Source organism: Chiloscyllium plagiosum, unplaced genomic scaffold (assembly GCF_037043375.1).
Source record: "Chiloscyllium plagiosum isolate Xiang-an unplaced genomic scaffold, Cpla_swu_hap1 HiC_scaffold_10, whole genome shotgun sequence".
In the NCBI taxonomy this organism is placed as follows: domain Eukaryota; kingdom Metazoa; phylum Chordata; class Chondrichthyes; order Orectolobiformes; family Hemiscylliidae; genus Chiloscyllium; species Chiloscyllium plagiosum.
Genome location: NW_028270148.1, coordinates 79,948,586 through 79,962,811, shown reverse-complemented (window position 1 = coordinate 79,962,811; position 14,226 = coordinate 79,948,586). Strand labels below are relative to the sequence as shown.

The following is a 14,226-nucleotide window of genomic DNA, read 5'->3' as shown; positions in this document are numbered from 1 at the left end:
GTGTTTGAAAGAGAGCATGTGTAGGAAGTCATTGCTGTGTTTGCTTGACTTTTCAGAATTATGTAGAACTGTACAGCGTGGGAACGGGCTCTTTGGCTCATGATGTTAAGCAAAATGTGACGCTGAATTAAACTAATCCCTTCTGCCTGCCCTTGGTCCATATCCTTTTTTCTTTCCTTGCATATTTATTTGCTTATGATATGGACATTTTAGACATCTGCCTCACCACTTCCTGGCAGTGCATTCCAGATTCCTACCACACGGTAACTTTAAAAAAAACTTGCCCCTCATATCTTTTTTTTTTAATCGACCCAACCCCACTTTTAAATTATTATTTGGGGGGGGAAATGTTACTGACTGGGAAACCTATTTATGCATCTCATAATTTTATAGACTTCTATCAAGTCTCTCCTTTAGCCTCCACTGCTCTAGAGAAAACAACCTCAGTTTTTTTTTGCCTCTCCTATAAAAACAAGCATGTCATATGCCTTCTTCACCACTCTGTCTACTTTGTGTGGCTACTTTCAGGGAGCTATGGACTTGAACCCCAAGATCCCTCTGTACATCAATACCATTAACTGTATACTTTTGATTCCCACAATGCAATTCATCACACTTACCCAGGTAAAACTCCATCTGCCGTTTGTCTGCCCATATCTACAACAGACCTATATCTTGCTGTATTGTTTGATAACCTTCCACACTATCAACAACTCTACTGAACTTTGACATCTGCAAACTAACCCACCCATCTACATTTTCATCAAAGTCATTTATATATATTACAATAAGTAGGGGTCACAGCGTGGATCCCTGCAGAACAGGAGGTCTAATCACAGACGACCTGGCAGAAATACACCTTTCCTCCGCCACACTGTCTTCTATAGGCAAGCCAATTCTTGATCCATGAGATCAAGTCACCATGAATCCCATGCATCTTAATCTTCTGGATGAACCTACTAGAGGTGACTTTGTTGAAAGCCATATTAAAATCCACCTGGGCAACATCCACTGCCCTACTCATCAATCACCTTTTTCACCTCTTTTGGAAAAATTCAGTCAGGTTAGTATGACATGGCCTATCCTGCACAAAGCTGTGCTGACTTCCTAATTAGGCCATGCTTTTCCAAATGCATGTAAATCTTATCCCGAAGAATTCTCTCGAATAGCTTCCCAACCACCGATGTGAGACTCGCCGGTCTATAGTTTTTTTTGGATTTTCTCCATTTTCCCTTCTTGAATAGAAGAACAACATTAGCTACTCTCCAGTTCTCCAGGACCTCTCCCATGGCTAATAAGGATACAAAGGTCTTGAGTTGAGAAGATGGTGCTGGAAAAGCACAGGAGGTCAGGCAGCATCAAAGGAGCAGGAAAATCGATGTTTCAGGCAAAAGCCCTTCATCAGGAATGAGATTGGGAGCCTTGGGGGTGACGAGATAAATGGGAGGGGGAAGGTAACAGAGTGTAATAGGTGGATAGAGGTGGGGGTAAAGGTGATCGGGTGGAGCGGATAGGTGGAAAGGAAGAAGGACCGGTGGGACAAGTCCTGAGGGTGGTGCTGAGCTCGAAGGTTGGAACTGGAATAAGGTAGTGGGAGGGGAAATTAGGAAACTGGTGAAATCCTAAGGCAATAACAATCTCCTCTCTTACATCTCTCCAATGTAGGGTAGATAACATTTTAGGCCCTGGGGGCTTATCCAATTTCGTGCTCTTGAAGAGACCTAACCACCTTTTTATTTTCTTTATCTCAAAATGCCATAGTGCATTAGCACATTCCACAAATATCTTGCTATCCTCTATACTTATGTATAAGTACCAAATAAAGTGCTCGTTTAAGATCTCACTCACCTCCTCTGCCTCGGTACCAGTTCCCTCTTTTATCCTTGAGTGGTCCTACCTTGTCCCTGGTTGTCCCTTTTTTTTAAAAAATGTATATAGAATACCTTGGGGTTCTCACTAGCCCTATTTGCCAAGGTTATTTAGTGGCCCTTCTTGGTCTCTTAATTCCCTGCTGGAGTTCTTTCCTGCTTTTTTTTTCATATTTCTCATCGTTTCTGTCAGATGTTTTGAGTCCTAAACCTTTATATATTGCAAATTTTCTAATTACAGGATATTCAAAGATATCAACGAAACAGAAAGAAATGAGTCCAAAACTCGAGGGTATTGGTTTAAGGTGAGAGGGGAAAAGTTTAAAAGGAACCTAAGGATCAACTTTTCCATGCAGAGGGTGGTGTGTGTATGGAGCTGCCAGAGGAAGTGGTGGAAGCTGGGACAATTATAACATGTTAAAAGGCATCTGGATGAGTATATGAATAGGAAGCGTTGAGGCATATGGGCCAAATCCTAGCAAATATGTCCAGATGGATGAGTTGGACTGAACGATTGTGCACCCCATCACTCCAACAGCAATAAGGATCGTAATCCCCTCTTTTTTCTGAAACATACAATCAGAACCCACCACCAGCGATACATTTCCCTCTGTTGGCATTCCACAGAGACCATTCCCTCTGTGACTCTCTTATTAAGCTCTTTCTCACACACCCCCACACACACCCCTCCCAGCACCTTCCCTTGCCACTGCAAGAAGTGTAAAACATGTGCCCACACCTCCCACAGCCTCCACCCTGTCTTCATCCAAGGCCCCACGGGTTCCTTACACAAGCAGAAATTTTCCTGCACATCCAAACCCCCTCTCTACTGTGTCCATTGATCTCAATGTGGCCTCCTCTACATTGAGGAGACAGGATGCCACCGTGTACTGTTTCAGGGAACATCTCTGGGACACGTACCAAGCAACCCCACTGCCGTGTGGCAGACCACTTCAACACCCCATTCCACTCTGCCAAGGACATACAAGTGTTGGGCCGCCAAATCCAAGCCACCTGACACCTGGAGGAAGGACGCCTCATCTTCCACCTTGGGACCCTCCAACCACATGGCATCTGCTTTTACTTCACCAGTTTTCTCATCTTTCCCCCCCCCCCCCCCCCCCCCCCCCCCTCCCCCAAATCCAAACTTCTAACTGTGCACCGTCCTCTTGAAATGTCCTACTTAACCATCTTCCTTTCCATTTAATTTGCTCCATCTAACAGGGCAACCATGTTTATGGATCTTGGAAGGGAGGTAGAAGACAGCTGTTCAAGGTTGAGGGACCATATGGGGCTGTTGATCATTGAGGGAAGATGTGCTCAGTGATTAGTCTTGGAAACAGTAGCTTGAGGTTCATTGTTGGGTCATGATGCAGACAGGGCTTGAAGGATATTGTCAGAGAGTTGATGTTTTGCCTCTACTAATGCCAAATAACAACAGGCTAAGGTTGAATTTCTGAAATCAGAGTAATTAATATCATTTCAGAGGGAAACCGATTAGAGCATGTAAGGAGAGCAGAGAAGTTGAGATGGCCAATCTTATGTCAGCAGTTATTAATGGAAAAAATGTGGGGTGAGTAAGGAATCCAGATTAGGGTGAATTCTGCAAATGGATAAGAGGGTTCTTTGTGTGCGATCTTAGCCATAGATTTTCTGGCTGAAGAAGGTGAAGGCAACAGAAGATGTTGGTGAGATCTTAGCGAAAGAGAAATCCAACAGTTCCAGAGAGGAAAGGTCAAATGATATCATGAATGTGCAGTTGGGAAAAGGAAAGTGACGGGGCAAGCACGATGGTTCAGTGGTTAGCTCTGTTCCCTCAGTGTCAAGGACCTGGGTTCGATTCCTACCTTGGGCAACTGTCTGTGTGGAGTTTGCACATTCTCCCCCTGTCTGAGTGGGTTTCCTCTGCGTACTCTGGTTTCCTCCCACAATCCAAAGATGTGCAGATTAGGTGAATTGGCCCTGTTAAAATTGCCCATACTGTTCAGGGATGTGTTGGTTGGGTGTCTTAGTCTGAGGTAAATGTAAGGGGAAGAGGATCCTAAGTAGCATCGGTATACATGAATTGCAAACTTTAATGACTCTTCATATTTGGAGGGGGTGGGGGAAGAAATCTTTTTTAAGATCTTTTCTGCAATGTCCTGCTCACCCTGTTGTGTATACAATTGGAATTCTTTTACAATCTTCACAACTTTCCATTCCTGTTGACTTTAACATCTGGAAACGTGGAATTATTGTAAAGAAATTATGCACAGCTTATAACTAACAGTGATTCCTGGAGGACCGTATAATTTATACTTTTCCAAGTGATAATTTATTCAATCCCTGTTTATGTATTTTAACAGTTATCCAGCTACTGAGAAAATTACTGATCTCAAGGTTACTTGGTATATTTCTTCCATTTTTAAAATTGATAATAGTGATGTTACTGAAAGTTGTCACTTTCCTTATTGGAGATGGATATTGCCCGAGATAATGGAAGACTGTTATCTACTACCTGTTTGTCTGAACATTGATATTTTCACATCTTGCAAAGTATTGCTTCATTGGTGGAGCAATGTACAGGAGTTAAATGTAGTAGAGTGAATGATTTCTGTGTGAAGCATAAGCAGGAAGCTTATGAATGCAGTTTAAAAAACCAAGCCTGTTTTGCTGAATGACTTGAGATTTCCTGGTATAGTTGTATAATTAAGGTTTTAAAATGAGAACTGATTTGATCTGGTAATGAAAAACTCTTCTTTGTTGGGGAGGCTAGAACGCAGGGCCATCTTAGAGTCAAGCCAATCCGTAATGCAATTGGGAAGCAACACTTCTTTATATACAGAAAAGTGCTGGATGTCTTGAAATGGGTAATGGTGGATACATCCCCAGGACCTGATCAGGTATCCCCAGGACCTGATCAGGTATACCCTAGAACTCTGTGGGAAGTTTGAGGTGATTTGCTGGGCCTCTTGCTAAGATATTTGTATCATCGATAGTCACAGGTGTGGTTCCGGAAGACTGGAGGTTGGCTAATGTGGTGCCACTGTTTAAGAAGGGTGGTAAGGACAAGCCAGGGAACTATAGACCAGTGAGCCTGACGTCGGTGGTGGGCAAGTTGATGGAGGGAATCCTGAGGGATTGGATGTACATGCATTTGGAAAGGCAAGGACTGATTATGGATACCTTCATCCCCCTACGCTCCCGAATCAGAGTTCGACACGCAGCTAGATATCAAGCATTTCTTCTGCTGCCTTCGCCTCCGCGCCTACTTCTTCAAAAAGGACTCTTGCCCACCCTCTGACAACCCCCTTCTCCCGCCTCCAACCCACCCCTATCCACCTGGACACCCCGTGCTGGCCTCTTGCCCGCCCTCGATCTCATCATATCCAACTGCTGCCGCGACATTGACCTCTCATCCATTCCAACCTCTCATCCTCACAACACGCAGCCCTCCACTCCCTCTGCTCCAACCCCCACCTCACCATCAAACCGGCAGACAAGGGAGGTGCAGTGCTAGTTTGGCGCACCAATCTTTACACCACTGAAGCTAGACGCCAACTCACGGACACTGCCTCCTACTGCCCCCTTGACCATGACCCCACCTCACACCACCAAACCATCTCCCAGACCATCCATAACCTCATGACCTCAGGAGATCTCCCATCCACTGCCTCCAACCTCCATAGTCCCACAACCCCGCACCGCCCGTTTTTACCTCCAACCCAAAATCCACAAACCCCACTGCCCTGGCCGACCCATTGTCTCAGCCTGCTCCTGCTCCACCGAACTCATCTCTGCATACTGTCCTGTCCCCCTTAGTCCAAGAACTCTCCACCTACTTTCGGGACACCACCCATGCCCTCCACCTCCCTCCATGATTTTCGCTTCTCCGGCCTCCAACGCCTTCTCTTCACGACGGACATCCAGTCCCTATACACTTCCATCCCCCATCACGAAGGTCTCCAAGCCCTCCGCTTCTTCCTCTCCCGCCAACCCAACCAGTACTCTTCCACTGACACCCTCCTTCGACTGACTGACTGAACTGGTCCTCACTCTTAACTTCTCCTTCCAATCCTCCCACTTCCTTCAAACCAAAGGAGTAGCCTTGGGCCGCAGTTATGCCTGCCTCTTTGTCGGATATGTGGAACAGTCCATCTTCCGCAACTACACTGGCACCACCCCCCTTTTCCTCCGCTACATCGATGACTGACTGTATTGGCGCTACCTCGTGCTCCCACGAGGAGGTTGAACAGTTCATCCACTTTACTAACACTTTCCACCCCGACCTCAAATTTACCTGGACCATCTTAGACCCCTCACTCCCCTTCCTAGACCCCGCACTCCATTTCTATCTCGAGCGACCGACTCAACACCGACATTTAATACAAACTTACCAACTCCCACAGCTACCTAGATTACACCTCCTCCCACCCTGCCCCCTGTAAAAACGCCATCCCATATTCCCAATTCCTCCGCCTCCGCCGCATCTGCTCCCAGGAGGACCAATTCCACTACCAAACAACTCAAATTGCCTCCTCCTTCAAAGACCGCAATTTCCCCTCCATGGTCGACGACGCTCTCCACCACATCTCCTCCACTTCCCGCACCTCTGCCCTTGAACCCTGCCCCTCCAATCACCACCAGGACAGAACCCCACTGGTCTTCACCTTCCACCCCACCAACCTCCCGGATTCATCATATCATCCTCCGTCATTTCCGCCACCACCAGGGATATATTTCTCTCTCCACCCCTATCAGCATTCAGGAGAGACCACTCCCTCCACGACTCCCTCGTCAAGTCCACACCCCCCCACCAACCCAACCTCCACTCCCGGCACCTTCCCCTGCAACCGCAAGAAGTGCAAAACTTGCGCTCACACCTCTCTTCCCCCCCCCAACCCCCCCTCACCTCCCTCCAAGGCCCCAATGGATCCTTCTATATCCGTCGCAAATTCACCTGCACCTCCACAGACAACATTTACTGTATCCGCGGCACCTGATGTGGTCGTCTCTACATTGGGGAGACAGGCCACCTACTTGCGGAACGTTTCAGGGAACCTCTGGGATACCAGCACCAACTGAACACTTTAACTCCCCCTCCCACTCCGCCAATGACCTGCAGGTCCTTGGCTGCCTCCATCGCCAGACCCTGGCCACAACACCTGGAGGAAGCGCACCTCATCTTCCACCTAGGAACCCTCCAACCACAGTGGATGAATGTAGATTTCTCCAGCTTCCTCATTTCCCCTCCCGCCATCTTATCTCAGTCCCAACCCTCAGATTCAGCACCACCCTCTTGACCTGCAATCTTCTTCCCGACCTCTCCGCCCCCACCCCCTCTCTGGCCTATCACCCTCACCTCCTTCCACCTATCGTATTCCCAGCGCCCCTCCTCCAAATTCCCTCCCTCCTACCTTTTATATCAGCCCGCTTGGCACACCAGCCTCTTTCCTGAAGAAGGGCTTATGCCCGAAACGTCGATTCTCCTGCTCCTCGGATGCTGCCTGGCCTGCTGTGTTTTTTCAGCACCACATTTTTCAACTCTTGATTAGGGATAGTCAACATGGCTTTTAAGTGGGAAATCATGTCTCTCAAACTTTTGAGTTTTTTGAGGGGGTAACAAAGAGGATTGATGAGGGCAGAATGGTAGATGTGATCTGTATAGACTTCAGTAAGACTTTCGACACGGTTCCCTATGGGAGACTGATTAGCAAGGTTATATCTTAGATGGTTGTGGTGGAGGGTTGTTTTTCAGACTGGAGGCCTGTGACCAGTGGAGTGCCACAGGGATCGGTGCTGCGTCCTCTACTTTTTGTCATTTACATAAATGATTTGGGTGCGAACATAAGAGGTACAATTAGTAAGTTTGCAGATGACACCAAAATTGGAGGTGTAGTGGACAGCGAAGAGGTTTACCTTAGATTACAACAGGATCTTGACCAGATGGGCCAATGGGCTGAGAAGTGGCAGATGGAGTTTAATTACGATAAATGCAAGGTGCTGCATTTTGGGAAAGCAAATCTTAGCAGGGCTTATATACTTAATGGTAAGGTCCTAGGGAGTGTTGCTGAACAAAGAGACCTTGGAGTGCAGGTTCATAGCTCCTTGACAATGGAGTCACAGGTAGATAGGATAGTGAAGACGGTGTTTGGTATGCTTTCTTTTATTTGTGACAGTATTGAGTACAGGAGTTGGGAGGTCATGTTGCAGCTATACAGGACATTGGTTAGGCCACTGATGGAATATTGCATGCAATTCTGGTCTTCCTATTGGAAAGATGTTGTGAAACTTTAAAGAGTTCGGAACAGATTTACAAGGATGTCGCCAGGGTTGGAGGATTCGAGCTATAGGGAGAGGCTAAACAGGCTGGGGCTGTTTTCCCTGGAGCATCGGAGGCTGAGGGGTGATGTTATAGGGGTTTACAAAATTGAGGGGCATGGATAGTGTAAATAGGCAAAGTCTTTTCCCTGGGGTCGGGGAGTCGAGAACTAGAAGGCATAGGTTTAGGGTGAGAGGGGAAAGATATATAAGAGACCTAAGGGGCAACTTTTTCATAGAGGGTGGTACTTGTATGGAATGAGCTGCCAGAGGATGTGGTGGAGGCTGGTACAATTGCAACATTTAAGAGGCATTTGGATGGGTATATGAATAGGAAGGGTTTCGAGGGATATGGGCCAGGTGCTGGTAGGTGGGACTAGATTGGGTTGGGATATCTGATCGGCATGGACAGGTTAGACCAAAGGGTCTGTTTCCATGCTGTACGACTCTGACTCTATTCCTTCCCTCTGACATATATCACCATCACCTGCATCAACCTGTTGTTTTCCCAGCTACCTTACCCCAACCTCCTATTTATCTCTCAGCCCCCTTCCTCCTCTTCCTTTTCCCACCCCCCTGATGAAGGGCTTATTCCTGAAGCATCAATTCTCCTGCTGTTCAGATGCTGCCTGACCTGCAGGGCTTTTCCTGCGCCACGCTTTTCGACTCTAAGGGTCTGTTTCCAGCTGTATGTCTCTTTGACTCTGTAAGGAGGCTGTTTGGCACATTTGAGTTCATGGGTAGAATGTGGTGATGTCATGCACAACGTTATTTGGGATATGTCAGCATAACTTGAAAAAGAAAGTAACAATTAAATTGTGGTTCAGTCAGACAAACCATATAATCTGGCTAGGTAATTAATGGCGTTCTCAGATGATAACTGACAGACTGTCACCACTTCAGCAATAGATTGAAACCATGGCAGCTAGATCTGTTCCCAGGTGGGGGTTTCAAATAGTTTTTCAGTGACCTGATTATGAACTGGAATGTGGAACTATGTTACTTCCTCCAACTATTGTGTATAAGTTGTATAAACTCCAGTCCATTGTGCAGATAATGGAATGTCTTAATACACTTATCACGTGAATAAAGCTTGCTGGAATGGGAGCTAATACTTTGGCACAAGGGAGGCAGGTAACATAGTCCAGGGCAAGCACTATAAAGCAATTTCACGGAGTAGAAGAACAGAATCCAAATAGCAGTCATTTTTGGCAGTGAAAAGAGATTTTCCCTGCAGGATTATATTTGTTAACTGCAAGAACATGGCCAGGATTTCACCTGAAATAACTAGAAGCTTCCAATCTCAGTTTGCCTTTGAGGAGCAACATAATTTTTGCTGTCCTTCTAAAGTTTGATTAAACAAGTAACTTTATTCACATTATTGTGTTAGTAATTTAAAAGCATGTTACATCTTTAGTAATCACCTATTCCGATGTATATGAACATCTGTGCATATGGGGAGTAGTATTTGTTACTTTACGTTTTGGGCTTGAGAATCTAGTCAGTCCAGTTGCCTGCTGTTGCTGTAGCCCTGCAAGTTTGCTTCCCTCGGTTATTCATCTAGTTTTCTGAAATAAAGAATCCCTGCATCCTCTGCGCATCTGAGTAGCAGGTTTCAAATTGCTAATCATAGCATTTTTACCCCATACCATCCTGTGTGTCTTTCCCAATTGTGTTGCCTATTCCTTGTGCCATCAGCTAATGGGAACAGCTTTTTATCAATCTGATCAAAATGTTTTCACACCTCTGACTTCTCTCCCACCTCCAAGGACAAATATCCAGTTTTCATAACTTAATCTTGTAACTAAACTTCAATTTGTGGGACCATTCTGGAAAACTATCTCTGCACACTTTCAAGGTGCTTCATACCCTGCCTGTTATTGTGAATAGAACTGACTATAATACCCTTTTGTGTGACCATTAAAATTCCATTACCATGGTATTCCATTCCTTTATCTATAGGACACAAAGGTTTGAGAGGCTTCTGTCCTGGAAGTTGATGTGGATTAAAACATGTGTTAGGTGCCAGCTGCTGCTTCTGGGATTGTGTCTGTGGTCTGCTTGCATAATTAAGAGGTGTTAGTTCAGTTTGCATGGCACAATGATCTTATGTTATACATTGTGTTTTATGATCTTGCCTCACTAGCTGTCTGACGAAGGGGCAGTGCTCCAAAAGTTAGTACTGCCAAATAAACCTGTTGGACTATAATCTGGTGTTTTGATTTTGTTAAAAAAATTATCCACCCCAGTCCAACACCAGCGTATGATAGTCAAAATATACTCCAAAACTACGGTTTTATGAATAATGAAACCGTTATTAGTAAATAACGGGTTAGTAAGGGGTAATGAATGAATGAACAGGAACCTGGTGTTAATGAATATAGTAAGCTGGTGAGTGAGTTAAAGTTAACCTATAACACAGTATCTTACAGGTAGCATCCTGGAAAGTACAGAAGACTAGAGGGATCTTGGTGCACATATTCACAGATCCCTGATGGTAGCAGAGCAGGTAGATAGTGTCTAAGAAGGTATATGGGTTCTTGCCTTTATTAGCCAAGGTTTTGAATAAAAGGGCAAGATGGAACTCTGTACGATGTTGGTTAAACCACTGTTGGAGTACTGTGTACAGTTCTTGTTACCATAATACGAAGAATGTGATTGCAAATGAAAGGGTACAAAGGAACTTTAGGAGGATGCTGGAATATCTAAGCTATGAGGAGCAACTGGATGGGGAAGTTTTGTTTCTTTGAGCAACCAAGGTTGAAAGGGTACCTCTGATATATAAGATTGATGGACATAAGGTGAATAGGAAGGCAGATTTTCTGTTTATACAGAGGTTGGTAACAAGGGTACCCAAATTTCTACTAAGTGACAGAGGATTAAGACAGATTTGTTATAATGTATACCAGTTTTTGTCAGTTGTATGAATAAAATTAATAGTCAATCATGCAAACTTGGCTTAATGGGATTTCCAGAATCAAGGTCCAAGATACAATAGGATTCTAATGCATGCAGAGTCTGACAATCAATCTTGGAGCAAAAGTAAAAATTGCACCTGACAAAATATCATGGATGAATGCAATCTAAGGAAAATTTGACATGTTAAGAAAGAAAATATTTGAATTTCCCTGAACGTTAAGAACTGAGCTTCATGCTGAGAAAGCTTTTTGTATCATGATGCACTAGAAACACTGAAATTTTAATTTTTCATTACAGACTCTTGTACAGTATGCTGGGAAGTGGAAAATCTCTGATAATCCTCTGCCTTTGTTGGAAGTATATACTGTGGCTATACAGAATTATTCCAAGGCACGGCCTTGCCTCACAGCGGAGTGTGAGAATGTATGTTTTGTACTTGACCGACTAGCATTGTAAGTACTACAAATAACTTCATTCAGTGTGAGCGGTGATGTAATTTGGGTAACTCTTACATTTTGAGACATGATATTTCGGTAGAAAGCTTTACAACTGAAATTTTATGTATTAAATGGAATAGTTTCTGATTTGAAGCAGTTAGATCTGAGAATTGTCATTTCTATTAAATAGGTTATTCGGAATTGAGAATATACAAAATTGTCAAATTGGGTGTCTATACAAGTGCACCCAGGCATTCATCCATATACTCAACTACAAAGGAATTGCTGTATAGAAACATTCAGCCCAACTTGTAGTGCAGAAAGACATAAGCCTACTTCCATCTTTTCGCATCTAAACCAATCATCATTGCTATCTGTTACCTTCTGTCACTGTGGCAGTGCATTTCATGTACCATCTGTTGGGTAAAGAAGTTTCTCCTGAATTATTTTTTTTTCCCTGTGGCTATCTTGTTTTGATGGCTTCTAGTTATGCTATTCCCCATTAATGGAAACATAACATATATCTCGTCTATCAAAATCTTCCATAACTTTAGTCATTTAGGTTGTCCGTCAGCCTTTTTGAGAAGATAGCAACCTTTCATCTTTTCCTGAAAAGTATATGTATACTTTAAGTATGATCCCTGTCAATCTTCTCTGCATCCTCTCCTGTACTTCAGGTGGAGCTGCATGCAGTATACTTGAAAGTGGTCTTACTGAAGTTCAGTTCAGGTTTAGTGAAAATTTAAAAAGTAGATAAATTAATCTGCATAGCAATAAAGCCTCCTGCTTGTTTTTTTTACTGTTATGAAGTTGGTGTGTATTGTACCTTTTTAAGAGTAAGTACAGGTATCTGTCATGTGACTTGATTGATTGACTAGTCATCAGAGTGTACTGAAAAATTGAAAATATGTAACATTTGGTTGTGACACGAATATTTGAGTTTTGTTTGCTATGTTTTCACAACCGTTCGAAGTTAATTAATCAGTTTAAACTATGCCCCAAGATGCTAAAGCCCAATCTAATTTGAATGTAATGTTTTGACAACATTGGCTCAATGAGATGATCCGATATTTGGGGCATAAAGAAAACAGTTAGCCAGAGAGAGTGAGCGGCACGGTGGCACAGTGATTAGCAGAGACCCGGGTTCAATTCCTGCCTCAGGCAACTGACAGTGTGGAGGTTGCACATTCTCCCTGTGTCTGTGTGGGTTTCCTCCAAGTACCCCGGTTTCCTCCCACAGTCCAGAAATGTGCAGGTTAGGTGAATTGACCGAGCTAAATTGCCCATAGTGTGAGGTGAAGGGGTAAATGTAGGAGAATGGGGTCTGGGTGGGTTGTGCTTCGGCGGGTTGGAGTGGATTTGTTGTGCAGAAGGGCCTGTTTCCAGACTGTAACTAATCTAATCTAATCTAAACTGCCATCTGAGAGGAGCTGCCATTCAAAACACTCTCTATCAAAGGTACCTTTTTCCTAATGAAACCTATTTTTGCAGCAAAAGACAACCCAAGGCGTTCTATAGCCAAGAGGACGAGGATACCGGAGACTACTGCTGCTGCTTGATTTTGAAAATTAAGTTGATATAATTGTAATATGATTTGGTTATTGGAACAGGAGATAGTTAGTTAGAGTTGGAGGCAGATAATAAGCAGTTAGGAGAAAGAAGGCATAGTTTTGTAAATAGTTGTTGTTTAATGTTCACTTTGAGTTAAGGAATAAATTCGATATTTTTTCTTTAAATAGTGGAAGTTGGGAATTCTCTGTTACTCATATATTTGAACAGATTGAGATGAGGTGAACTTTTCTGTGTGTTTGGTTTAATTAGCAGAAGAGTTCACTGCCGTGTTGTTGTAACAGTTTGAGGTTTCGGATTTTCGATTTGGACAAGTTTAGACATATCCAACCTGAGATTTGGACAGATCTGGGGTACAAGGATCCCAGCAGATTTAAGCACTTGTTGGTTACTGTCCTAGATATTTAAATAAAAAGTAGGTGAGGCAATTTGTTTAATTGTGTAGTTATTTGTGGTTAGTTAAATTAAAAGTAAGGGAAATAGCTCTTAAAATTGCTAAAGAGGATTTGAAGATGATTACCAAGTTTACCAAGAAAGTTTAGGAGGACAGAAAAAACTATACTTTTAGAATTAGTAAAGAGGTTTGATTTGGGCTTAACCAGGGACAAAAGGAAAGCTAAAATTGTAAGGGAGTTAGTCAAGCACTGTAAGGGTGTCAGACAAATAGACCAATGTAGTCGAGTTGTTAAAGAAAACATAAAATACAATTGAGCAAAATGGAGTTAGATGGAGAGAGAATTTGAACTTCAGAAGTTGCAACTTAGTCAGGAAAGTCAAGTTAACAGGATGGAAATGGAGAGAAGGTAGTGATATATGTTTAAACACTGCTACGCTTTTGAGAAAGATGTCGAAGTCTTTCGTCTCATTTGAAAAATTGGCCAGGCAGATGGAGTGGTCAGAGGACTTGTGAGAAATGCTAGTTTGGACTAAGCTGGTAGGCACAGCTAGAGAGGTATTTGCAGCACTGTCAGATGAGGTTTCGAGAGATTATGAATGCATCAAACAGGCTATTTTGAATGCTTATGAATTGGTACCAGAAGCATATAGACAACGGTTCATAAACATAAAGGAGGAGACAGGTCAGACTTGTTGAGTTTGAAAGAATTAAACAGTAATTTTGATAGATGGTGGTG

The 14,226-nt window shown here is 43.6% G+C and overlaps 1 protein-coding gene across 1 annotated transcript in view; it reads left to right on the top strand.

Annotated features, from left to right (window-relative positions):
• The window catches only part of LOC122552938 (zinc finger protein 292-like), a 208,923-nt gene that overhangs the window by 53,987 nt on the left and 140,710 nt on the right, over nucleotides 1-14,226 (top strand). The window contains exon 2 of the mRNA XM_043696213.2: nucleotides 11,385-11,539. Within this exon, the coding sequence (XP_043552148.2) occupies nucleotides 11,385-11,539 (155 nt within the window). The remainder of the gene's footprint in view (nucleotides 1-11,384; nucleotides 11,540-14,226) is intronic.